This window comes from Myxocyprinus asiaticus, chromosome 27 (genome assembly GCF_019703515.2).
Source record: "Myxocyprinus asiaticus isolate MX2 ecotype Aquarium Trade chromosome 27, UBuf_Myxa_2, whole genome shotgun sequence".
NCBI lineage: Eukaryota > Metazoa > Chordata > Actinopteri > Cypriniformes > Catostomidae > Myxocyprinus > Myxocyprinus asiaticus.
In genome coordinates this window covers 36082678-36109832 of record NC_059370.1, presented here as the reverse complement: position 1 = coordinate 36109832, position 27155 = coordinate 36082678, and the positions used below count along the sequence as shown (strand labels likewise).

At 38.0% G+C, this 27155-nt stretch overlaps 1 protein-coding gene across 3 annotated transcripts in view; it reads left to right on the top strand.

Moving 5' to 3' along the window:
• LOC127418207 (gamma-aminobutyric acid receptor subunit beta-2-like) overlaps window positions 1-12557 on the top strand; it is a 60261-nt gene extending 47704 nt beyond the window's left edge. Inside the window, exons 7-11 of one of the 3 annotated variants that reach the window (XM_051658659.1) lie at window positions 1815-1967; window positions 5685-5929; window positions 6396-6536; window positions 6667-6814; window positions 10748-10905. In XM_051658659.1, the coding sequence (XP_051514619.1) occupies window positions 1815-1967; window positions 5685-5929; window positions 6396-6536; window positions 6667-6814; window positions 10748-10761 (701 nt within the window). In that variant the 3' untranslated portion in view covers window positions 10762-10905. Of the gene's footprint in view, window positions 1-1814; window positions 1968-5684; window positions 5930-6395; window positions 6537-6666; window positions 6815-10747 lie in introns of all 3 variants that reach the window. The other 2 variants (XM_051658657.1, XM_051658658.1) reach the window with 2 other exon arrangements.
• Window positions 12558-27155: the final 14598 nt, after the last annotated feature.

The following is a 27155-nucleotide window of genomic DNA, read 5'->3' as shown; positions in this document are numbered from 1 at the left end:
TGGATACAAAGCAAACCAAAAGATAAGATAAGATTAATGATAAGTCTGATAACAGGGCAAAAGCAGCTTCACATTATGTAACACTTTTAAAGAGTTTAAAACACAAGACTCAAAACTGTAAAAATATTACTATTGAATTAATAGTTTCAACTTGAAATTCTTACTAGATGAGCCACATTTAAAATATCTGATATACACTGCCTGGCCAAAAAAAAAAGTCACCGTTTGGATTTAAGGCAGTGTTCTTCAATTGGTCAGGTCTAGGCTCAGCAACGTTATACGGCAATAAAATGAAGTCAGCTGACTACCTGAATGTACTGAATGACCAGGTTATCCCATCAATGGATTTTTCTTCCCTGACGGCACAGGCGTATTCCAGGATGACAATGCCAAGATTCATCGGGCTCAAATTTTGAAAGGGTGGTTCAGGGAGCATGAGGAATCATTTTCACACATGAATTGGCCACCACAGAGTCTGGACCTTAACCCCATTGAAAGCCTTTGGGATGTGCTGGAGAAGACTTTACGGAGAGGTTCGACTCTCCCGTCATCAATACAAGATTTCGGCCAAATATTAATGCAACTCTGGATGGAAATAAATGTTGTGACATTGCATAAGGTTGTCGAATCAATGACATGACGAATGCGTGCCGTAATCAAAGCTAAAAGAGGTCCAACTAAATATTAGAGTATGCAACTTTTTTTTTGGTCAGGCAGTGTACATACATCTGTGACTGCACATCAATCTATATTAATACTGCAGTTTGCGACATTGCTCAGCAACCGTAAACAAATTGTAAACAACTTGTTGTGCATATCAAGTTCTTCATGGTCTTGAGGCACACTGCGTTCTTTATTTTCACATTACTCTATGATTTTTCCCTCTCACATGTAAATTACATTATGAAGTCCTGTCTACTAATGGTACATTCATGTAACATTCACGTCTTCATTAACTCGCAATTACAAGTTGTAAACTCTGTATTCTATGAAAGCTCCGACTTGACCATCTCGACATTTGTTTTGTTTGTTTTTTGTTTTTTTGAGTGGTGCCAGAGAAATAAATTATTTACGTGGTCCAAGGACGTGAACAGCTTCTAGTAAAACCTCCAATTTGTCAACTCGTAATTACAATAATTCCGACATGACATGAACGCACAATAATGGCAGTGCAAATATATCTACCATGGTATTAATTATGCAGAAAAGGCCTCATAAAGCAATAAGTCCTATTTAGTAAAAAAAAGTTTGTCTGGCAACTTAAAAAAGTGCATATGGTAACATCAAAATGTAAATAAAAAATATTATTTAACATGACTAAACCAATCTGACATACATTAGGTTATACCAACAAAACAAATCTTTTAAGGATTAGATCAATTAAAAACATATCTTTCAGGTAACAGTTGCACATGACCTCTTTTACAGAGTATGTACCGTCATACCACCCAGCCCTAGTTTGATCCCTGCAGTTTATCTGCAATATCTTCACTAGATGAAATGCTGTGGTGCTGATGTTATTACAGACAATGTTACACTGTCCTTTCGCCAAACCTTCAAGCGATGTGTGATAAGTAGCTACATGAGTAAGTGCAGATAATTTGTGTTTTTCTCCAGCCTTATTATCATCACTGGTCAGCCTTTCAGGAACAGATAAAGTCATGCGGTCTGGAGGGCTGACTATACCCACACTGCACCATCACATACTGCATACTTATTATTCCTACCTGTTCAGCCAGAAAATATATATATATTTGTGTTTTTACTATAGTGCATGACCCAAAAATATATTTTGTTTTGTTTTTTTGGACCAGGTTCCTATCCACGTCTGTCCCTCAGTTTTAAACTGAAGAGGAACATTGGTTACTTCATCCTGCAGACCTACATGCCCTCCATCCTGATCACCATCCTATCCTGGGTATCTTTTTGGATCAACTATGATGCTTCTGCTGCCCGTGTGGCTTTAGGTGGGATATCTGATCAAGGGATGTTTGTCAACAGTCAAGCACTGCATACTGTACCTTCTATATCTGAGTTTAGTTTATAGAGATGGCTATGTTTGCTGGGTTTATGGTTACCACTCAATAATATGTGCTTATGGATCAGCTACTGTATTATGGTTCTTCTGATTTCCGGTACTGATCTGTGTTTGCCTCTCATTTCAGTTGAGTAATATATCAGTGGCTGTGATTTTACCCATATCCTTGTTGGTCCTGGAACAACATTCTTTTAACCAATCACATTAAGGGTAGGATTAAAACGTATGCAGTGTTGTGTTCCATTCAAATTTGTATGTGGGAATATTTCTACCTGATATCTCCAATTTTTGACTATAAAGGTGTTTCATTGCTTGGCACTCGGAAGATGATGAATAAAGAAACAAAATGGCAATCTTACCTTCAGCATTGCAGGTGTTCGATTGTCAACAAAGAAGTTTTCTGCCAACCAAATTGTGGATTGAGGATATATGGTGCTATGCAAAGCTAGCATCTGTTTTGCAGGTATACGATTGGCAACAGAGAGGATAATTTACCATGTTCTATAAACCCGTCTCTGCTTAACAGGTTTAACTGTCACGTAATGTGGGAACTTTGACTCATTGATGCAGAGTTCAGATTTCACCACAAGTTTCCAAGCTGGAAATCCGACTTCAAGTGGCAGTACTTTTCCTAGAGGAAAGTTGGAAGTTGGAAATTCGACTTTCCAAATGGAATGCCGCATTTAAGAATGCACACCATTCTTATCAACCAATCATTTACCTCTGATTTTAGGGGTAGTTAATGGTTAGGGTTGGGGTTAGGGGTAAGGGTTAGGATTCTGTATTTTTTTTTACAGGAATATTGTTACAAGAACAACAAAAAATACAGAAACAAGTCTTACTTGGCAAAATCATGGACTGTATACATCCAATCAGTACTTGCCTAATGTGTTCCAAAAGAATGACAGGATGCTCAAATTTCTTTCTGTTTTAGAAACAGGAAGCTCTTATTGCAAATGCAATTGTATGATGTTTCATCCACCTCACAGTACTGTCAGCATCCCCCTTCCTTCTGCTCAGAACTCTATTAGGAGTGCTGTGAAGGCTCTGCTGACCGGCGCTGATGTATTACTGCTGATTAAGCTGACAAACTTTCTTCCGGACGCTCTTTACGGAGGGTGTTTTATGTTCAGGGCCATGTTCCTGCCATTATGACAAAAGGCTTCTTCTGACACTGATACTGGGGGGGAAGGAGAGAATAGATCTCTGATGATAGGGAGGCCAGACCTTTTGTGTTTGGGTGAGCTTGTCAGAATTAATCTGTCTGCTGTTAGAGGCATGTGACACTGAAACACATGTTTCAACCTTGTCGTATTGCTAAAACTGAAATACAGCGGCACTATTAGAAGGTATAGAGCTGACATCTTTCTCTCGGTATCTCTCTCTCTCAAGCTCTATGGCTTCAACGTTAATTGCTTGAGCTTTTTTCACTGAGAATGTTTGCTATACCTTTATAAAATGTGTGAATTTGACCAAAGAGAAATTGTGCATGTAAATGACTTGCAAATCAAACATTTAGAGGGAAGATGGAAAAAATCAAGCAGGTGAATTGTTCTGTACCTAATAATGGATGGTTAGAAATGAGGCTAGAGAACAAAAATCCATCAAATAAAGACATCTCTAGCTCTATCTTGATACTTCTTTGGAATGTTTTAGCTTGCAGCATAACCTTTCTGTTTGCATTGGTATTAGTGGGTGAATCTACACAAAACCTGTGAAACACATGTCGAAATCATTTTTCACCCCAAAATCAAATGAAATAAATAATATTTTTGGACCATTAAGACTTTTTTTTTGTTGTGTTGAGACATTGTTTTCATGACAGTTATACACATGTCCCCTTAAATGTCAGTACTGTAATGTGAAACAAATCTAATTCTCATTACTATGATGTGAAAAAGTAATGATATAGGCTATTAATTAAATTGTAAAATATTTATACATCAAGGTAGTATTTGTTGTACTGCCAAAAAGTACAAAAAAAGGCACGTACATCCAAGTTAAGGGATATTAGTGTGCAGAATACAAGAAGCAATAATCCAAAGCAGAAAAAAAGGAAACGCACACCTGCAAAGCAACCATGAGCAGGATTTTTCATAGATAAGTAGTGACATTTGAGCATCCTGCTCCTCATCAGACTAAAAACACATTCACAAATCTGAAATAGTATAGATGACATGATATCACATAATAAGTCACCTGATCAAACTACACCAACATACATTGTGCTGAACAAATATAAGATCCATAAGAAACATAATATGTAACACATCTATATACATCATCTATACCAAATCACATACATTCATCATATAAAGGGTGTGTAATAACATTTTCACAAATCCTGTTTCAATGTACAATGCAAATCATAACATCAAATATATTTACATCTTTTTGTAAAGATAGTATATTTGAACACAAATTAAAAGTGAAGACTTTAAAAAAATTTTTTTAAACTTTTTAATTTAACTGTTTAATTTAACATTTCATTTGCATAAATCCCCTAAACAATTACCATGTCTGATTTATATACAAACATATCTTTGAAGGAATGGCCTTATGTTAAACTCTTCAATTAAACTTTTAGAACTCATAGTGTTCAGTGTGAAAATCCAGAACAATTCTCTTGCATGGAATACCATCAACTTACCACTGACCTATTTAAAAAAAAATACTAAATTACAAATTATTATTTTTTAAATCTTCATTCAAGAATCTTTTCATTGTATTAAAAAAAAAAAAAAAAATGTCCATGTCTTATTTATACAAACATACAGTATCTATAAATGAATGGTCTTATATTGAACTCTTAATTTAAACCTTTAGGACTCATAGTGTTCAACTTGAAAATCCAAGAACAAATCCTGCTCATGAGAGCTTTGCAGGTGTGCGTTTCTATTTTTTAATACTTTTTCATACTTTAGTATTTGTTGTACTGCCTTCAATGCTGATTTAAATAAAAACAGTATTATTTTTACTGTATTACAGTACTGAGAATCTAATGAGAGTCATTATTGAGAATAATTGGAATTACTAACAAACCAAGTACCGTGTTTGCATGCATTACAATAATATGAATAGGAGCATGTGCTTAACTGTCATGAAAATAGTGACAGCAAAAAATCTTATTGGTCCTAAAAGTGAAATATAAATTATACTGATTTTTTCTTTTAAAGAAAAGAAGGAAGTGAGAAATAATTGGGATGAAATATGACAATTTTCTTGACTGCTGAGCGTAGAATTCGCGCAGGGTACACATAGTCTACCTTTAATTTAGAGTGCTGAACTGTATTTTAATGAAATTGTTATGGTTGCATGGACCACTTCTGTAAAATAACAAAGTAGAGGGCAACCCATTTCGATTTCCAAAAATGAAATAAGACATAACTGGGTTGACATATGACATGGGCATGTTTTCGTGAGATTCACCTTAGTGTAATCTGTTATAAGTTTATAGTAAGTTTTTATGATGTTTTTGAAAGGCTTTTTATGGATGCCACATGAATAACCTCCGTAATTGCTTAGCTAAAGCAGACATGTTGGTCTATGGATTGGATAATTATGTATAAGGGATTTTTGTTATAAAACTTTGGAATTGAATTGAGCTTCACAGTAATGTGCTTAATTCTCCTTGAACACTTTCCAGGTATCACCACTGTGCTGACTATGACCACCATTAACACACACTTGAGAGAGACCCTTCCCAAGATCCCCTATGTGAAAGCCATAGACATGTACCTGATGGGCTGCTTTGTCTTTGTTTTCCTCGCCCTGCTGGAGTACGCCTTCGTCAATTATATCTTCTTCGGCAGAGGCCCTCAGCGGCAGAAGAAGGCGGCGGAAAAAGCCGCCATGGCGAACAATGAGAAACTCAGACCAGATCCCAACAAGGTACTGCCGAGCTGACTGCACACACACACACACCGTGCATCATTAGGGTTTGCTGACCAAAGGCCTCTGGTCAGTAGGTGGTCAGTTCTTTGAGGTAATATGTTGTGACTTCTATCAGTGTCCTTTCAGGGTCAGTGGTCTTTGGGCATTGTTAAACCACTGGATATGTAGCTGTATGTTTTTTTCCCACTAGCATAAGCTTGTTCGCCAACCACAACCTAATGGGCTTTTACTCATAGAAACATGTTTTGTTTTTTGTTTTTGTGATGAAATATCCAAGAGATCGTTGCAGACTTTTGTTCACTGTAAACAACAGACTTGCACGCTCTTTCCGGGCGGGCTGTGTCCGAGCTCATGGCTGGCAGGGCCGCTGGGGCTTTCCTTCTAATCTTATTGAAAGAGTTCTCTCTTTCTCTATGTTAGTGCTGCAACCCTCTGTAACCGTGCTGATTTTGTATGCTTGCAGTGGTTGGTGGGAAGTGTAGTTCAGAGAGATGATGCTCTCTATGCCAGAATGAAACAGAGGGAAATTGACGGGTATGACTCGATGTGGGATCCGATCTTTACGGAGGATGCAGCATTAGGACTAGGCGATCAAAGACTTAAGGTACTGAGTATTTGACCTGAAGTCAAAAAATGCAATGGCTCTGCATCGATAACCAATCAGAAATAAATACACCCAAGCTATTTCTTTTCTATTATTATTTGTTTGGATGAGTTTCTGTTCTTCCTTTTAGAATAATGATGCCATCATCATTTTCCACCATTACGTTGTCCTGCCTTCTTTTGAGTTACCGTTTGCACCTGAGCCTTTTTCCCAGATGACCATTTCCTGTTTGACTGCTGAGCGTAGACATTGCACAGCGTACAACCAGGCTAACTTTGGTAATTTGACATAAAATACATTTTATAATGTAATTTGGGTTTTATGGTACGCTTTTGTAACATTTTGTATATCGAAGGGTAGCAGCAATTCAGTTTTATAATGGCTGATGCTGATTATGGTATCTAAAAAGCAGATATTTGAACACTGACCCCAAGAAGGGTTTGGACACCTATGTAACTCTTAAAAAATGTATAAATGTCATTGCATTAGATGAAAAATCAAATCAAGATGCATATATTAAAAGACAGATAGCACAAGTTTCACAAAAAGTCAATTGTGAGGTTTGAAATGATAAAACCATAGATATACTGCACATAGTGTTGAAACACATTCTGGTTGCCATACATTAGTTGAATATGTCCAATATGTGATGAACTACACTTATGGTTACTCTGCTAGTGTGAACTGACTTTAAACATCCACTAAAATTACTTTATGTTTAAAGCAATTACAAAAATAACCCAGAAAAGTGAAGTTAGTTCTGAGAATAGCTCTTGAATTTGTTGGTAGATGCCAAAAGTAATGTAATGACATTCAGACAATTTATGCTTAAAGGGTTAGTTCACCCAAAAATGAAAATTCTCTCATTATTTACTTACTTTTAAGCCATCCCAGATGTGTATAACTTTCCTTCTTCATCAGAACCGAAGTGAAGATTTTTATAAGCAGATTTCAGCTCTGTTTGTCCATACAATGCATGTACAGTGCATCTGGAAAGTATTCACAGCGCTTCACTTTTTCCACATTTTGTTATGTTACAGCCTTATTCCAAAATGGATTAAATTCATTATTTTCCTCAAAATTCTACAAACAATACCCCATAATGACAACGTGAAAGAAGTTTGTTTGAAATCTTTGCAAATTTATTAAAAATAAAAAACGAAAAAAATCACATGTACATAAGTATTCACAGCCTTTGCCATGACACTCAAAATTGAGCTCAGGTGCATCCTGTTTCCACTGATCATCCTTGAGATGTTTCTACAACTTGATTGGAGTCCACCTGTGGTAAATTCAGTTGATTGGACATGATTTGGAAAGGCACACACCTGTCTATATAAGGTCCCACAGTTAACAGTGCATGTCAGAGCACAAACCAAGCCATGAAGTCCAAGGAATTGTCTGTAGACATCCGAGACAGGATTGTATCGAGGCACAGATCTGGGGAAGGGTACAGAAATTGTTTTGCAGCATTGAAGGTCCCAATGAGCACAGTGGCCTCCATCATCCGTAAATGGAAGAAGTTTGGAACCACCAGGACTCTTCCTAGAGCTGGCCGCCTGGCCAAACTGAGCGATCGGGGGAGAAGGGCCTTAGTCAGGGAGGTGACCAAGAACCCGATGGTCACTCTGACAGAGCTCCAGCATTTCTCTGTGGAGAGAGGAGAACCTTCCAGAAGAACAACCATCTCTGCAGCACTCAACCAATCAGGTCTGTATGGTAGAGTGGCCAGACGGAAGCCACTCCTCAGTAAAAGGCACATGACAGCCCGCCTGGAGTTTGCCAAAAGGCACCTGAAGGACTCTCAGACCATGAGAAACAAAGATTGAACTCTTTGGCCTGAATGGCAAGCGTCATGTCTGGAGGAAATCAGGCACCGCTCATCATATTTTTCAGCGGCAGGAACTGGGAGACTAGTCAGGATCGAGGGAAAGATGAATGCAGCAATGTACAGAGACATCCTTGATGAAAACCTTCTCCAGAGCGCTCTGGGGCGAAGGTTCATCTTCCAACAGGACAACGACCCTAAGCACACAGCCAAGATAACAAAGGAGTGGCTCCGGGACAACTCCGTGAATGTCCTTGAGTGGCCCAGCCAGTGCCCAGACTTGAACCCGATTGAACATCTCTGGAGAGATCTGAAAATGGCTGTGCACCGACGCTCCCCATCCAACCTGATGGAGCTTGAGAGGTCCTGCAAAGAAGAATGGGAGAAACTGCCCAAAAATAGGTGTGCCAAGCTTGTAGCATCATACTCGAAAAGACTTGAGGCTGTAATTGTTGCCAAAGGTGCTGCAACAAAGTACTGACAAAGGCTGTGAATACTTATGTACATGTGATTTTATTTATTTATTTATTTATTTTTATACATTTGCAAAGATTTCAAACAAACTTCTTTCACATTGTCATTATGGGATATTGTTTGTAGAATTTTGAGGAAAATAATGAATTTAATCCAATTTGGAATAAGGCTGTAACATAAAATGTGGAAAAAGTGAAGCGCTGTGAATACTTTCCGGATGCACTGTAAATGAGTGCCATCAGTGTGCTGGCTGTTTGATGGTCCAAAAGGCATATTTAGGCAGCATACAAGTAATCCACATGACTCCAGTCGATCAATTAATGTCTTCTGTAACAAACCAATAAGTTGTTGTAAGAAACAAATTGATAATTAAAACGTTTTTAATTTTAAATCGTTGCTTCCGCCCAGCACTGTATTTCTGTTTGAAATGAACTAACTCTCGTGTGACATTCGTGCCTCTGTTGTAAACAAAGCACGTGCTTCCGACTTCTAGCGTGAACGCGCCATTGTGCTTACGTCACTGATGTGTCGACTGCTGGCAGGAAGTGATTGTATGGACAAACAGAGCTGAAATCAGTTTATAAAAATCTTCACCTCGGTTCTGCTGAAGAAGGAAAGTCATAATTGAATTAGTGATTACTGAATGACTCAAGGGGGAACTAACACTTCTGTTAATCTGCCGAATGGAGCGGGGTTGATACAATAATCTAAAAGTTTAATCAGGGTAGCCGATTGTGCAAATCCCTAGCCAAGGGCAACGTTTGTTGCTTTGCTAGCATTAGCAGTTAGCATTAACAATAGCAATTTTTTAGCAATTTCAATGTCTCAAAAGACAGTTTTTGTTGATTAGTCTGCAGATAAACTTAAGGTTAACTTAAAATTAACACTGGTCAAATAATTTCAAATATTTAGCAGGGCATTTTTTGTAGGGTTATCATAAAATATAAAAATTAAAAAATTAAAAAAAAGCTTTCCTTCCTGTCCCGGCCTTTCCTTACCTCCACCTCTGCAAACTGATTCCTCACTGTTGATCTAGACTTTTGCCTTCATGTTTTTGCCTTTTTTATTTGCATTTATTTGGCTGATTATTTATATTTAGATAGAATTTTAATCATGACATGGTTAAAATTCGGAAATAACTATGGATTTGCCTGAAAATCTTTGCTCCACAGCTTACTATGAGTGCAGTGTAACTATCACAGATGATTCATTTAATCTTTTGTATTTTTGCCAACTATGGTTGTGCTGCATTCATTATAGTTTTAATGGAATAGTCCACTTCTTTTCAACATCTAGTTCACTAGTTCATGATATCCATCATTGTACCCATATATGGAAAAACAGCATTAGTCTGTGATCTGTAATTAAAAAAGACAGTAAATCTGGAAGAAAAATTACATCAGCAAATGTAGTAAATCTGGCTTCTAGTTGCATCGTTAAGAGTCTTAATCCCATGTATGAATATTTTTGCAGATATATGCTTTTGAAGTTTACAGTCTTTCTCTTCCTGGAAAATACGCTAAACATATTGACGACTCATCTTGCACTCACTCTGTTTGTCTAATCAGATGCTCTTTAGAATAAAAACATTGCCTCCCCATAATACTTCTGACTAGCAGCAGCATGTAGCAAATCACGTTCATGGCTGTGGCTATTTACAAAAAGGGTTCTTGCTTGTTAAACTGCGCTCGTTAAGCGATTTTATGGAGTCTTTAAAATGTGTTCACCCTTCATACTTCCTCATCTTCACAGATCTCAGAAAAATGCTGGTTTTGCGAATATAATGTTGGTTTAAATTGAAATTTCAAATTATAAAGGCTCCTTAGCATGACTTAAATTTGATTATGTGTTGCCACACAATTATGAGACATAATTAGACCTGATCCTATGATGTGCTTTCTTTCCACAGATGACCCCCGATGATATCCGACTGACCACAGTGGAGATAAAGAATGAAATGGGACCTTCCGATCTGTCCAGGGGGCTGGGTGACCCGCGCAGCACCATGCTAGCCTACGACAGCTCCACCCTTCAGTACCGCCGGGCGGCGATGGCGCGGCAAAACTACGGGCACGGCGCCCTGGAGCGCCATGCCACCCAGAAGAAAAGCAGGCTCAGGAGACGGGCTTCCCAGCTTAAGGTGAACATCCCAGACCTGTCCGATGTCAACTCCATCGACAAGTGGTCGAGAATGATCTTCCCCACCGTGTTTTCCTTTTTCAACGTAGTTTACTGGCTTTACTACGTCCATTAAACCAATCGGAAGAGAGGGATGGACTCGAAAAGAAACGACAAAGAAAATGAAAAAAGAAAATAAAACAGTACACCCTTTTTTGCTGATTTATTTCAAATATATAGAAGAAAGACTAAGGCAAGACTGTCAAGGGAGAAAAAAGTCAGGATGGACTTTTTTTTTGTTCTAAGAACATAAGCATTGAGGAATACATCAACATCAGAGGAACTGGAGAAAAAAGGCTTGTTCCAGCGATTCAATATATCACTTGTCATATGTAGATTACTCTGTGGATCAAATATTTATGCTTGTATTTGCATATATTTTAAGGATTTGATTTATTTCTGCTTAGTATGTTTACTTCGTAGCCAACTGCATCCAAGAAAGCTTTACAAGTTATTTTAAAAGGAGTCAAAAGAGTCGGTCATGAAAGTCTATTTTCCTATATTTAAGCTGTATATCAGATATCTTTTAAAAGCATGCTTTGGTTTGTTTTATTTATCTCTTGCAGAGAGCTGGAGCACAATGCATTTTAATTTGTCAATTTACTAGTTCTTCTGTTCTTTAAAATGAGTTTGCACTGCAATGCAAAGGCACTGTCAGGAAGCCATACAGGGTATTTTCACAACAGGTCCTTTTAATACTGTTTTTTTTATTTATTTTATTTTTTTTATGTTGGGCCAGAAAAGAAACTCAGCCCTGTTAACACAGAGGTTTTATCTGATACAGGGAATTAAATGGAAATATTTACAGACTGGGCCAGGACAAAGGACATATGACATGGCGAATGGCAAGGACAGATGGACATGGACCATTACCCTGGTGGTTGGACAAACTGTCTTCTCTGGCTGTGTCAAAAGTACTTAGGCCGTGTAACTGCTAAACAGTCCACATCTCTACACTGTATAAACATTGTGTGGTGAGCAGCTATGCGGGAAAATGGCTGTTTAACATCTCTCAAGTGTTTTTTTCACATGTAGGTGTATTGAACCTCAACAACGAAAGACGCAATATATCTGTAATACATTAACACTATCGATAGATATAAGTTGAAAACTAGTAGCTGATATTACATCATGGTAAAAAAAGAAACATTTCTGAGTCAATAGTTACAATATCAGATGTTCTTGTTATGGTTCATTATTTAAACGTATTTTTTGGTGTATTTCTTAATGTTGAAGACTTTGGTTGAAAAAAATCTTGCTTCTGAAAAATTGGGCAAATGATCAGAATGTTTTTAAAAGGCCTCAAAGTGCACCAGTTAAAGCAAGAAACAAATCATTTACTATGAAATTTATGGTATCGCTTAAGTTCACTAACAATATGTGATGGGATCTGGATCATACAATCAAGGCATCCGTCAGGCAATTTTGTATAAAACCCTGTAAATTATAATGATATTTCATAATGACTTGTAAATATATATATTGTGTAATGACTGTCAACAATAATGAAAATGTATCTAAATTAAATTATTAAAGCTTAACGAAGCTTACATCTCTTATAAGATTATCTTACATAATTTTCTTTAAAGTTTTGTGTTTTTGAACTGTCTGCCTCAGTCAGAAAGGCTTGACTGGTTATAGTTTAACTTACTGGTTTTGTTCAGAATGGAAAACTACTTTACTACTTACTTACAGAAAGCACTGTCTTCTGTTTTTTTAAATAGTAAGTGAAACAGCAGACACATTGTTCACATGACCTCATCACATTGCTTGTGAGTGGCATAATCATGTTGGAAATATATGGTTTTTGCTCATTTTTAGTTCATTTGTTTTTTGTAAAAGTGCCTTAATTTTTGGCAGTCCGATCAAATGTCAAGTCAAAAAAGAGCATAGTATTGCAGGATACATTATTCCATGCAGCGTGCTCTGTTAAATAGCAAATTTTGGAGAGGTCATCTAGGTATTCTATGCCTACAGAAAATCCACAAACTGACACATAAAAAATAGCATATATAGCATATAATATAAATGCTGTATGCTGCACAAATAGATAAAGTAGTATCTTAGTCAAGTCATTTTTATTTGTATAACGCTTTTCACAACACACATCGTTTCAAAGCAGCTTTACAGAAAATCAAGCTTTAACAGAAAATGAAACTTATATCTATAAAGTCTTAGAGTCATCATTGTGTAGTTTGATTAAATATGATTGTAAATTGTGTATAAAAATAAATAATTAAATAGTTAAATAATAATTGTATTTAGAACCTCAGTGAGCAAGCTGAAGGCGACTTTGGCAAGGAACACAAAACTCCATAAGATGTTAGTTAATGGAGAAAAATAACATTGAGAGAAACCAGGCTCACTGTGGGGGCCAGTTCCACCTCTGGCTAAACAGCATGAATATAATGCCAATATTAGTTATTTGTGTGCAGTGCAAGTCATGGTTTAAAATTTGTAAACTAAGTAAGTGTTAACGTCCAGTGTTTGAACAAAGATTTTGTATAAACTGTAAGATTAATGACTAATGTTTTTGCAGTCCACCCTGGATTAACTGCAGAAGTTCACATAGATGCATTGTCCTTTGTTAGTTGGCTGATGAAGGCTTTTGTTGGCAATTAATTGATAGTCCATATATTCCATTTTAAGAGTGTAGTCCATCAATAAACAAAGGTGATGCAGGCAGAGATCAATGAGGTGCATGGCAGTTGAACCGGAAGGTCATTTCGGTGAGGTCCATCCTAAATCCAAGGTTCAGGCAGTGGCATATGAAGTATCTGATTTCAGTTCTTAGAGTTGGCATCATTTCATCCTCTGAAGTACATTGTAAAAGACTGAAGTGATGTCTGGCTAGCACCGGCTGTAATCTGTTGTCATCACTCAGCGACACGTAGCAGTGGAGTCCAACATCAAGCAGGAAAGGAGCTGGATGTGGCCGGCTTGAGAAAGAGAAACAAACAAAATTATATTAGTGTAGATGCCATTCAATTTATTGCAGAGTTATAGATTAAGAGAAATGTTTCTGATAAATGTTTCTGGTTCTGGCAGACCTAACTAAAGCAGCCTAATTGTGAGTTGATGTATAAATTAGGTGTAAGCCTGGCTAAATATTAGATGAGTCTTTAGTCTAGACTTAAACTGAGTGAGTGTGTCTGCATCCCGAACAGTGTTAGGGAGACTATTGCATAGTTTTGGAGCTAAATAGGAAAAGGATCTACCTCCTTTTGTGCATTTTGATATTCTAGGAACTATTAACAGGCCAGAAATTTGTGATCGTAATGAACGTGATGGAATATAGCATGTCAGAAGGTCACTTAAGAAATGTGGAGCTAGACTATTCAAAGCATTGTATGTAGTTAACAGAATTTTAACAGGTAGCCAAAGTAACGACAATAAAATTGGGCTAATATGATCATATTTCATGGTTCTAGTCAGCACTTTGGCAGCTGCATTTTGAATCAGTTGAAGTTTATTTATTGAACTTGAAGTACATCCTCCCAGTAATGCATTACAATAATCTAGTCTTGAGGTCATGAATGCATGAATTAGTTTTTCGGCATCAGCATCAGAGAGCATGTGTCATAACTTAGCAATATTTCTGAGGTGGAAGAATGTTGTTCTATAAATATTGGAAATTTGATTTTCAAAGGACACATTGGTATCAAATAAAACACCTAAGTTCTTCGCTGTAGAAGACGACATAACAGTACATCCATCGAGAGTCAAATAATATTTTAGCGGCTAATTTTTTAGAGGTTTTTGGTCCAATAATTAGTACCTCTGTTTTGTTGGAATTGAGTATAAGGAAATTTCTGGCCATCCATTCTTTAATTTCATTGATACACTCTGCTAATTTGGAGAACTGTGGAATTTCATCAGGTTTAGAATAAATATAATGTTGGGTATCATCGGCATAACAGTGGAAACTTGTTCCACGATTCCTGATAATATCTCCTAGGGGAAACATATATAAGGAGAAAAGCAGAGGCCCTAAAACTGATCCCTGTGGCACTCCATACTTAACTTTTGTTTGATTTAACAATTCCACGTTTACACATACAAAGTGGTAGCGGTCTGATAAATAGGACCTGAACCATGCTAATGCAAGTCCATTAATGCCAACATAATTCTCCAGCTTATTCAAGAGAATGTCATGATCTATGGTGTCGAAGGCAGCACTAAGATCTAAAAGCACTAGAAAAGAAATGCAGCCGCGATCAGATGATAAGAGCAAGTCATTTGTAACTCTGATAAGGGCAGTCTCTGTACTGTGGTGGGGCCTAAATCCTGACTGAAATTGTTCATATATACTATTTCTCTGTAAAAAATTAACATAGTTGGGAGGACACTACCTTTTCTAGTAGTTTTTTAACATAAATGGGAGATTTGAAATCGGTCTATAATTAGCCAATTCGCCAGGATCAATAAGTGGTTTGATAACTGCGATTTTAAAGTTCCTTGGGACATGTCCTAAGGATAGCTGGGAGTTCATAATATTAAGAAGAGGTTCTGAGTTTACAGGGAATAACTCTTTTAATAGCTTAGTTGGTATTGGATCTAACATACATGTTGTGGCTTTTGATTTTGTGATACGTTTTGCTAGCTCGTCATGACATATGACAGCAAAGGATTGAAGTTGCTTGTGAGGAAAATTATGAGACACTGTTTTCTGAGGTTCTGTGACAGTTGATTGCTTAATTCCAATTTTATTTCTGAATATTACAATTTTATCAGTAAAGAATTCATGAAGTCATTATTATTATTATTATTGTGCTGCAACAGAATATCTGGTTCAGTCGAGGCTTTATTCCTAACCAATTTAGCCACAGTACTGAATAAACACCTAGGATTGTTGTGGTTATTTTCTATGAGTTTGCTGAAATATGCTGACCTGGCAGCTTTTAGTGCCTGTCTGTAGCTACAGACACTATCATTCCATGCACGGCAAAATACCTCTAATTTTGTATTCTTCCACCTGTGCTCCATTTGCTGAGCTGCTCTCTTGAGAGCATGAGTGTGATCATTGTACCATGGTGCGGGACTTTTTCTTAAATTTTCTTTAAACAAAGGGGGGCGACACTATCAAGAGTGTTAGAGAAGACTGTATTTATAGTTATTACATCAAGTTCTTCTAGACTTTTTGGCTTACTGAGTATGTGAGACAATTCTGGTTGATTATTAGTGAAGCTATCTTTAGTGGTCAAAAGAATAGTTCTACCTGAACGATAGCATGGTGTAGATTAAGTGACATTAGCTGATTGCAGCAAACAAAAGAGACGAAGTAATGATCTGAGATGTCATCACTCTGTGGTAGAATTTCTATAGTATCATATGACTCCATATGACAGAATTAAATCAAGCATATGATTATGGTGATGAGTTGGTACTGTCAGATTTTTCTGACTCCAGGAGAGTTGAGAATATCGATAAATGCTAATCCCAATGTGTCATTTTCATTATCTATGTGAATGTTGAAGTCACCAACAATTAAAGCTCCATCTACAGTAACAGTACAGTATCTTAGTGTGCAATCCTGAACATAGCCACTCATTAGATTTAGCAGAAGAACAATATTGAATTTGTACTCACTCATGTTCTGTATTTAGGCCAGTTGGGACGTGTTGCTCACAGTTTAATATCTCTTGTTTTGAATTTGGATTCTGCCAACACTGCGTAAAACTAATATTTCTTTATGGTTCCCTGGAAAATGATGAGCAGTTTAATACCTTTAGAAGATTTTCAATAGTTTTTCAGTGTGCGCTGACATGTTATGATTAAATTACCATGAATAAATGCAAGCTCAGACGAGAGGTGGAGGAGATTAAGATGGTGTTGTTCTCGCCAGGTGAGTGAGAGACTTGAATGCTGTGGATGCTTTGTGAGGTGCCACAGAATGCATAATGGACGAAAAGGCAACACTTCCGCTCCTTTGAAGGACGGTTTGCCACAAGGGACATTAAAGCAGAAAGGCATGAATGTTCCAGTGCACTCTGGACTCTGTGTAAAAGAAGGTGCCCTGTAGGCCAAAGTAGCAGTAAAATGAAAGATGAGCGGAAATAGAGATCAGTTTTTCACATCAACAGCCCTTTTAGTGACTCACACACAAGCATGTATGGTCCGATTCACATGCACTTGACCACAGTTAAGACCTGTTTGCCATCACTATGGACTGATTATGGTTACAGTGGTTTACAGAGTGGAATTTTGATAGATTTTTTGTTCACCCTAAAATGAACATTCTGTTATTATCATTTTCTCACCCTCATGTCAAGTCGTTCCTCACTCGTATGACTTTCTTTCTATTGTGGAGAACAAAATGAGATGTTTTGAAGAATCTCCAAGTTTCTGTTTCTCATAAAACAAAAGCAGACAGTGACCAACGGGCTGTCAAATTCCAAAAAGGACAACAAAAACCCTACAAAATTAGTCTATGCCACTTTTGTACTTTATTCCAAGTCTTCTGAAGCCATGTGATAGATTTTTGAGAACAGAGAAATTTAAGTCGTCATTCACTGAATATCCTCCTGTACACCCTTGTTGAATTAAGTAATCTTTAATAAGAACAACAACAAAAAAAATATTTTTAAAATTGATTTTTTGAATTTTAAGATTAAACAATTCCAAAAAGATTACACAATTCCATTTGATGGAGATTTTTTATTATATTATAATGTGTGTAAATCTTAAAAATAGGCTCAAGTATTTTTGTCAGTGTATGCAAGTTCAAATGAGATTTCCGAGCTAAATACAGTGAAGCACAAATTTGGAGTTTAGATGTTAAAATGTTATTATGTAGACTTCTTTCTTGAGGGTCTTAAGAAAATTATTTTTAAAGAAAAATGATCTGAGGCGACAATGACTTTTCTAGTTTATTTTTTAACTCTAAACTCCTCCCTTTATTAGTGGCCCTGAAGCTAACTATGTTGAAGAACTCCACCTGCAAGAAGCCACACAGCTATATTCAATGTCAAAGCTAGTTGCCATGGTGATTTCTCTGCCAGGAAGTGAAAGAACAAGTTGCATGTTCTCGTCTGGAGTTGGCAGTTAGTATGACGGGAGCTGCTGTAATTAAATAGTAAAAGTCTGCATACTGGCCAGTGAGTTGCAAGACTGTCAGGTCTAGGGCTTGCACCATTACAGACTGTAATAAAATTAACTGAGTCTTCTCAACACACTGAAGCATGGAGATACCTGTACTCCCTATAGTGTGTTGAAGAAACCAGACTCTTGTGAGCAACTCCTCTACACTAAAATAAAATTAATAAAAAAAAAAAAAACAATATATATATATATATATATATATATATATATATATATATATATATATATATATATATATATATATATATATATAAATATATATATACACACCTTGTTGATGAGAGAGGTCAACAGAGAATGGCCAGACTAGTTCGAACTGACAAAGTCTAGGGTGACTCAGATAACCGCTCTGTACAATTGTGGTGAGAAGAATAGCATCTCAGAATGGCATGAGGGGACCTACAAAATATTAGGCAGGTGGTTTTAATGTTGTGGCTGATCGGTGTAATATATATATATATATATATACAGTGTTGGGAGGGTTACTTTTCAAATGTATTCCACTACAGATTACAGAATACATGCTGTAAAATTTAACTTGTAACGTATTCCGTTAGATTACTCAAGGTCAGTAACGTATTCTAAATACTTTGGATTACTTTTAGATCTATAAAAACTCTGCCAGTACATTAAGACAAAATACACACGTTAAAAATACATTCTCTGAAAAACCTAAATATCTTATGCAGTGTTGTTTCTAAAACAAGATAAATCAAACTGATCTTGTTTTAAGGATTTTAGATATTTTTACAGGAAAACAATAAAAAAAATATCATCAAGAATATGATTTTTGCCCTAATATCAAAGGTCTTACTAGAAAAAAGAAATTATGATCCAAAGTGAATTTTCTTGATAAAAAATATGATCGTGCCTGGTAAAATGTGCAAGTACAATGGCTAGAAATAGCATTTTAGCTTAGTGTAAAGCTGACAATTTAAACAAGGTTTATTTTTTATTTCTTCTGCTCCAAACTTACTTCAAACGTACTTCTCTGTCTGCTCGTATGAATGTAACGCATCATAAGAAAGTGTTTCACCGCTGTTCAAATGCACTTTGGATCGCATCATTTATATGTATAAATGTTTTCCATCTGAAAGGACTAAATATTAAATGAAACAAATGACAATAAAATGCAAAGTAATCTCTTCAGTAATCAAAATACTTTTTGAATGTAACTGTATTCTAATTACCAATGATTTAAATTGTAACTGTAGTGGAATACAGTTACTTATATTTTGTATTTTAAAAACGTAATCCCGTTACATTCCGTTACTCCCCAACCCTGTATATATATGTGTGTGTGTGTGTGTGTGTGTGTGTGTGTATGTGTGCGATTTATTTATTTCAATTTCATAACAAAATTTTATAAAATGTAATTCAGTAATCTCTAACAAAATAAAACAAAACAAACCCTAAATATTTTACATTTTATAAATGTCATTAATTTTGTAAAAAATTACACAATTCAATTTGATGGAATTTTGTTATTAAATTGAAATGCATAAATCTTAAAAATAGGCTAAAATATTTTTTGAGCGTAATTCCCTGTTGTCATCCACCCAAAATAATCACAAATTATATCTCTTTAATATCTCAACTTTTCCTCTAATGTGATTAAAAAGAGATTAAATTAAGACTTTTGCTTAAGTCTTCATTATTCTCCTGAGAAAAAATAAATACATTTTCTTAACAATAAAAGCTGCACTCAGAAGATACTATTTTTTTTTTAATTACGCATTTTGACTTCATAACAAATTTCCATCAAATTGAATTGAATAATTTTCAACAAAATTAAATAAAAAAAACTATTTTTATTCATTTTATTTAAGATTACACAATTTAATTATATTGATATAATTACTAATTTAATACTATCCTATCCACATTAACTGTATAGCTCTGTCTTGTCTGTATGTCAATAATTGTCTTATAAGGAATTTTAGAAGAAACATCTTTGAAAACATTAATACGCAACAGCAAAGTGACAAAATGTTTTTAAACAGGATTCTGTTAAAGCAAGGCCTCATTCCCTTTTGTTTCTCTTTATCTTTCTCTATTTTTCTCAAGTGGTGAGATGTAAGAGGTTTAAAAAAAAAGGAAAAAAAAAAGAGAACAGCAGAATAACCAGATGCTTTCCGCTCTTCAATACTTCTGTGCCACTGGAGGAATTACGGATTCACAGATCTTTGTCCTATTTGTCAGAAAGAGAAGGGATGGAGAGAAGGAGAAGAAACAGTGAAAGAGGGAAGGATGGAGGAGGGGTGATGCTCTATATAACAGCTGTGCCACCGTGCCACATGAAACAAGAGGTCCAGCCATCCTGGGACGAGGCAGCCATTCACTCCACTACTAAAACCTCTGCTTTCATCAAAATTACACAACACATGGTGCGCTGCAGGGCCATGTCAGCTAGTGACATCTGCAGAATGGGCTCTGTTTGTGTGTGTGTGTGTGTGTGTGTGTGTGTGTGTGTGTGTGTGTGTGTATGTTTGTGCTGCTATATACTGGGGCAAAAAGCACTGAGACATATATGATATATGAGCTCATTACTTTTAATCACAGTATTATATTAGATATATGATTTTTTTTCTCATTAAAATGCTATGGCTTTAGTTGCAATGATTATTTTTGCTGAAAGTGCTGTATGTTAAACATCTGTGTTTGTGTAGGCATGCTTCCTCATTGAGAAAGGTGATATTTTGTTACACATAGATCTGAAGCTTACAATATAAAAAGTGCACTTTCAATAGTCCTCAATAGTAATCAGTATTTGATTGAATGTGTCCATAGACCTTCCTAAGTTTATTTTTCATTGAAATTTATATAAATAAATGAGGAAAAGTGTTGCCTATGTCTTTGATTCTGTAACTCTTGCCAGTTTTCAAAGTTTTTCATCATGTTTTTTCCCATCAGATTTTTCCAGCCCTTTTCCTTACTCTGGAAGTCTACAGTTCTTGAAGGGAGGGCAGGGGCAACCAGTAATCCGCTCAGCAGTCCAAACTGTCCTTTGTAGTCTTCTGATGTCCGATTTCATAACTGAACCATACCAGATGGTTATTGAAGTGCAGAGGACAGACTCAGTGACTGCTGAGTAGAACTGTACCAGCAGCGCCTGTGGCAGGTTGAACTTCCTCAATTGGCGAAGGAAGTACAACCTCTGCTGGGCCTTTTTCACAATGTGGGTCTCTCAGTTCAGGTCCTGTGAGATGGTAGAGCCCAGGAACCTGAATGACTCCAGTGTTGCTACATTGCTGTTCAGAATTGTGAGCAGGGTCAATGTTGGGTTGTTCCTCCTAAAGTCCACTATCATCTACACTGTTTTGAGCATTTCCAGCTCCAGGTTGTTTTGACTGCACCAGACAGCCAGCTGTTCAACCTCCCTTCTGTATGCAGACTCATGGTCATCCTGGATGAGGCCGATGACAGTAGTGTCATCTGCAAACTTCAGGAGCTTGACAGAGGGATCCTTGGTGGTGCAGTCATTTGTGTACAGGGAGAAGATTAGTGGGTAGAGCACACAACCCTGGGGGGCACCAGTGCTGATTGTACAGGTGCTGGAAGTGAATTTCCCCAGTCTCACTGACTGTTGCCTATCTGTCAGAAAGCTGGTGATCCACTGACAGATAGAGGTGGGAACAGAGAGTTGGTTTAATTTAATCTGGAAAATAGCTGGGATGATGGTGTTGAAAGCTGAACTGAAGTCCACTAAAAGGATCCTTGCATATGTCCCTGGTCTGTCCAGATGTTGCAGGATATGATGCAATCCCATGTTGACTTATTCATCCACAGACCTGTTTGCTCGATAAGCAAATTGAAGGGGATCCAGAAAGGGTCCAGTGATGTCCTTCAGGTGGGCCAACACCAGTCTCTCAAATGACGTCATGACCACAGACGTTAGAGCGACGTGTCTGTAGTCATTAAGTCCTGTGATTTTGGGTTTCTTTGGGACAGGGGTGATGGTGGAGCCTTTGAAGCAGCAGGGAACTTCATACCGCTCCAGTGATCTATTGAAGATCTGTGTGAAGATGGGGGCCAGTTGGTCAGCACAGGATTTTAGACAAGTGGGGGAAACACCTTCTGGACCCTGTGTTTTCCTTGTCTTTTGTTTCTGGAATACCCGGCACACATCCTCTTCACAGATCTTAAGTGCAGGTTGAGTAGCAGGAGGGGGAGGAGGATGGTTGCAGGAGGTGTTGGTGTTTGTGTGAAGTGAAGGTCAAAGCGGGTGTGGGGTGTGAGACTGGGCTTTTCAAATCTAAAGTAAAACACATTCAGGTTGTCAGCCAGTTGTCAATTCCCTACAGTGTTGGGGGATTGTGTCTTGTAGTTAATAATGTCTTTCAGGCCTCTCCACACTGATGCAGGGTCATTAGCTGAAAACTTGTTTTTCTGCTTCTCAGAGTAGCTTCTTTTAGCCACTCTAATCTCTTTTGTCAGTGTGTTTCTGGCCTGATTGTACAAGATGTTATCCCCACTTCTGTAAGCATCCTCTATGGCCTGATGAAGCTGCCTGAGTTTTGCTGTAAACCATGGTTTGTCTTTGTTGAACATTAAATGAGTGTTAGAAGGAATGCACATATCCTCACAGAAACTGATATATGATGTCATAGTATCTGTGAGCTCATCCAGATTGGTGTCTGCAGCTTCAAAAACACTCCAATCAGTGCAGTCAAAGCAGGCTTGTAGTTCCAGCTCTGCTTCATTGGTCCATCTTTTTACAGTCTTTACTACAGGTTAAGCTGATTTAAGTTTCTGCCTGTAGGTCGGAAGAAGATAAACCAGACAGTGATCAGAGAGTCACAAAGCTGCTCTAGGGACAGAGCGATATGCATCCTTTAAGGTTGTGTAGCAGTGATCCAGTATATTTCTGTCTCTGGTGGGGCATGTAATTGTTCCGAACTGTTCTGTGTTTTCCCCTGTCTTCAAGAAACTCTTATGTTGAAATCATCTTCTTCACTACATTTCCCAAGATTCCCGTCATATTCAGTTATTCCTTGTCTAGTCTTGTCCATAGTAGCATTGAAGTTAAGTAGTTCCTTTGTTCTTCAAGCCTTGTGTTATTTGTATTTGTATATTTGTCTTCTTCATCAAATACTGCATTTCCCAGACGCTGCCAGCGCTCCTGACCACAGCGACTCCGCCTTCTGAGTCTTCCACGACTCCTCCCACTCCTTCTCCAGTGGCTCCTCCTCCAGCGGCCCCTTCTGCTCTCCCAGAGACTCCTCCTCCAGCGGTTCCATCTGCTCTCCCAAAGGATCCACCTCTGGCTCCTCCTCCTGAATCTCAAATTCCTGATCCTCCAGCGGTACCGCCCGCTCCACCTCCAGATCCTCCTCCTGGAACTCAAATCCCTGATCCTCCAGCAGTTCCACCTGCTCCACCTCTGGATCCTCCTCCTGGAACTCAAACCCCTGCTCCTCCTGCGGCTCTGCCCGCTCCACCTCCAGCTCCTCCCTGGCCTCCTGATCGTCCACAGGCTCATCCCTGGCCTCCAGATCATCTGCAGGCTCCTGCCTGGCATCCTGATTGTCCACCAACTCCTCGATGGTCTCTTGACCATCTGTCAGACATCCCATGGTGCCCCGGCCATCCACCTGATATCCCTTCCTCAGTACCATCTTCTTCATTTGGGTGTTGGGAGCCGGCCCTTTTGGGAGGGGGTGTTCTGTTACGAACTGTTCTGTGTTTTCCCCAGTCTTCAAGAAACTCTTATGTTGAAATCACCTTCTGCACTACATTTCCCAAGATGCCCAGTCATCATCCTCACCTGTGCTCCATCATTGTGTTCAGCTGTTTTGCATTTACCTTCATTTGTGCCCCTATTTAGACCATCATATTCAGTTCTTCCTTGTCTAGTCTTGTCCATAGTAGCATTGAAGCTAAGTAGTTCCTTTGTTCTTCAAACCTTGTGTTATTTGTATTTGTATATTTGTCTTCTTCATTAAATATTGCATTTGGGTTCACTAACTTCTCTCTCTCCTGGCTCATTGTTAAAAGAAATGTGCTGTCTGTATTTTGGCTGTTCACGGGTGAGGTTGGCTCTGTAAAAATCGCAGAGAATAATAATAAGTGAGTCCGTGTATTGTTGTTCTGTGTCTGTGATCTGATCAGCCAGCTGTTGCAGTGTTGCGCTCACACACACTTGTGGAGGAATATAAACACTCACCCACCCCTTTGCTCAGAGTACTTTCATTTTAAAAAGAACTTTATTAACCGTTCTTTTATTTTGTTCTATCCAGTAGCCATTTGGACAAGAGGCTGCAGAACTTCCAAACCAGAACAAATAAAATACAGTTTTTGCTCAGAATGAACCAAAATGAAAAACGTTTTGTTTTTAGTCCCTGGTTTTCAGTGCAAAATGCTTTGTGCATTGCACAGTTTTGCATAGGTTTTTTAAAAACCTGGATTTATAAAGTTTTTGGTGACTACACATTGATTAAGTTAAATCTCTCACTCCCTCTCTGCACTCATTCTTTCCTCTTTACCTCCCTCTCTCTCCCCCCCAACGCTCTGTGAGCGTCTATGTCGTCGTGCAGGCTCTCTTGAATTTGTGTTTTACTTCATCTGTGTTTCAAAACCCCATGGGAATTTTTGACCTAGAAATAAAATTTGTGTGGGAGATTTTTTCCAATCTTTTGAAGAGCTGCACAATGTCTTGCATCCAACGCATTGTGTGCATTTTGACAAGATCCTCATCATTGTGTTGCATCAGAAGAGTAGACGGAGAGGCATCGTTTAGATCTATTTTAGAATGACTCAATAGCTGGTGGGAAAAAATGAGTAATTCACCACACTTGAGAAGTACAGAAAGAGAGAGAGAGAAGGGGTTAGAGAGAGAGAGAGATTTATCAACCGTCACAGGTACACTCTGAGATATATTTTTATTCCAAAAGAGATTCCAAATCCATCACTTATTGCCATGGTTACTTGGTCTCTTTCATTTTATTTTGAGCTAAGCCGCTGCTCCATTTTGTGATTCCCGGAGTGCTTCCATACGGGGGAGCCCAGGTGGCCCTACAGCATAGCCTGCACAGGAACTGGCTTGGGTCAGAACATATCCAGGGCTCGACTACTGCTGTCCTGACGTGCCTGTCATGCCCCCAGGGGATGTTACTAAAACAACCACTATGCCACTTGCATCACCAAGTGGAATTGCAAAAATATTGACAACAGATAATGGCAACATTTCCACTTTTTCAGCAGCCTTGGTTAGAAATAGAATAGAAATTTCATAAAGCACATCATAAAAGAGTTCTAAGCCATTAACCAAACCAACATGTGAATGTCAAGATTACAAGCTGACTAGAAGCAAAACAAAATTTGAAAACCAGACAAGAAGATGGACAAAGACTGCATACTTAAAATCTTTAAAGGGATAATTCACCCCGATAAATGAAAAAGTTCTCATCATTTACTTACCCTCATGCCATCCCAAACTCTTATGACTTTCTCTCTTCTGTGGAACCCAAACTAATATATTTTAAAGAATGTATGAGGTGTTTTTGTCCATACAGTGTAACTTTAAGTTATTTTAGCTCAGTACATGATCTCCAGTGAAAAAATATACAGACATCATGTCCGCTGGGGTTATGGACAATGATCTATGACTTTTAGGTCCTTTAAAAGGGCTGTTTTCTCTTTGTAGCCCTTTTTTATGTTTTCTTTCATACCCACGAATAAGAAATTGATTTTTAAATAGTTTCCAGCATTCAGACATTCCCTCATTCCACTGGCTCCACAAGCAGATCGGCTGTCTGAAAGTAACATTACTACCCTAATCTAATACTTCACACGCTTTTACACTGTACAGTGTTGCAAATGCGTGTAACATACAGTTCATGTTCCCCTCCCATTCTCAATCTGAATGAAGTGTGATGCTTTACTCCAATGGTTATGATTGATTAGTTTCTATTCAGCCCCAAAGGGAGAAAGAGTTTTAATGTTCACACACATAGTCGAAATCCCTTTCATTAAAAGAGCTCAAGGCAGAACAAGTGAGCTTATTCCATGTTGACTGTTTAACTTACACCAAGTGAGAATTTTCTCTGCTCTAGAATATTTGAGAAAATAGGTAGTTAGTTCTTAAGTTCACACGTTCATCCAATAAACTAGATTATTACATTTTCTGATGAAAATATGAGTAGTGTTTTCCCACATAGAAGTCGCCTACATGGTGCGTGGGCTGCTGCCATGCGGTTGCGAGGGGGTTCTGTGTGGTTGCTAAGGTGTTGCTAACTGGCCCAAGTCAAAAGAATGCACCCCCAGGTCTCTATTATATTCTGATTAACAGACATGGCTTGGGTCTGATCACTTAGAAAGACAATAGGACAACCCTCCTTAAAAATCTGCATGATTTGAGGTATTATTTATGTGCACAAACAGGATAAGTTAAGCTCTAAAGTTTAACAAGACAAACATATGGGGGCCTGGGTAGCTCAGCAAGTAAAGACGCTGACTACCACACCTGGAGTCGCAAGTTCACATCCAGGGCTTGCTGAGTGACTCCAGTCAGGCTTCCTAAGCAACCAAATTGGTTGCTAGGCTGGGTAGAGTCACAATGGATTAACCTCCTCGTGGTTGCTATAATGTGGTTCTTGCTCTCGGTGGGGCACATGGTGAGTTGTGTGTGGATGCCGCGGAGAATAGCGTGAAGCCTCCACACGTGCTAGGTCTCCACAGTAACATGCTCTACAAGCCAAGTGATAAGATGTGTGGATTGACTGTCTCAGACACAGAGGCAACTGAGATTTGTCCTCCACCACCCAGATTGAGGCAAGTCACTACGCCACCACGAGGACCTAGAGTGCATTGGGAATTGGGCATGCCAAATTGGGGAGAAAAGGGGAGAAAATCCCCCCCCCCCCCAAGAAAAAAAAACAAAAAACAATCCAAACATATTTGATCAAAATGGTTTTGATCAAAATCCTAACCAGAAGTAAGGGCAATAGGAATAGTGATGCTTACCTTAACAAGACCATAGAAAAATGGTAGACAGTATTGGCTTGCTGTCTATAATCAAAGGGCCCTGTATGGAGAGG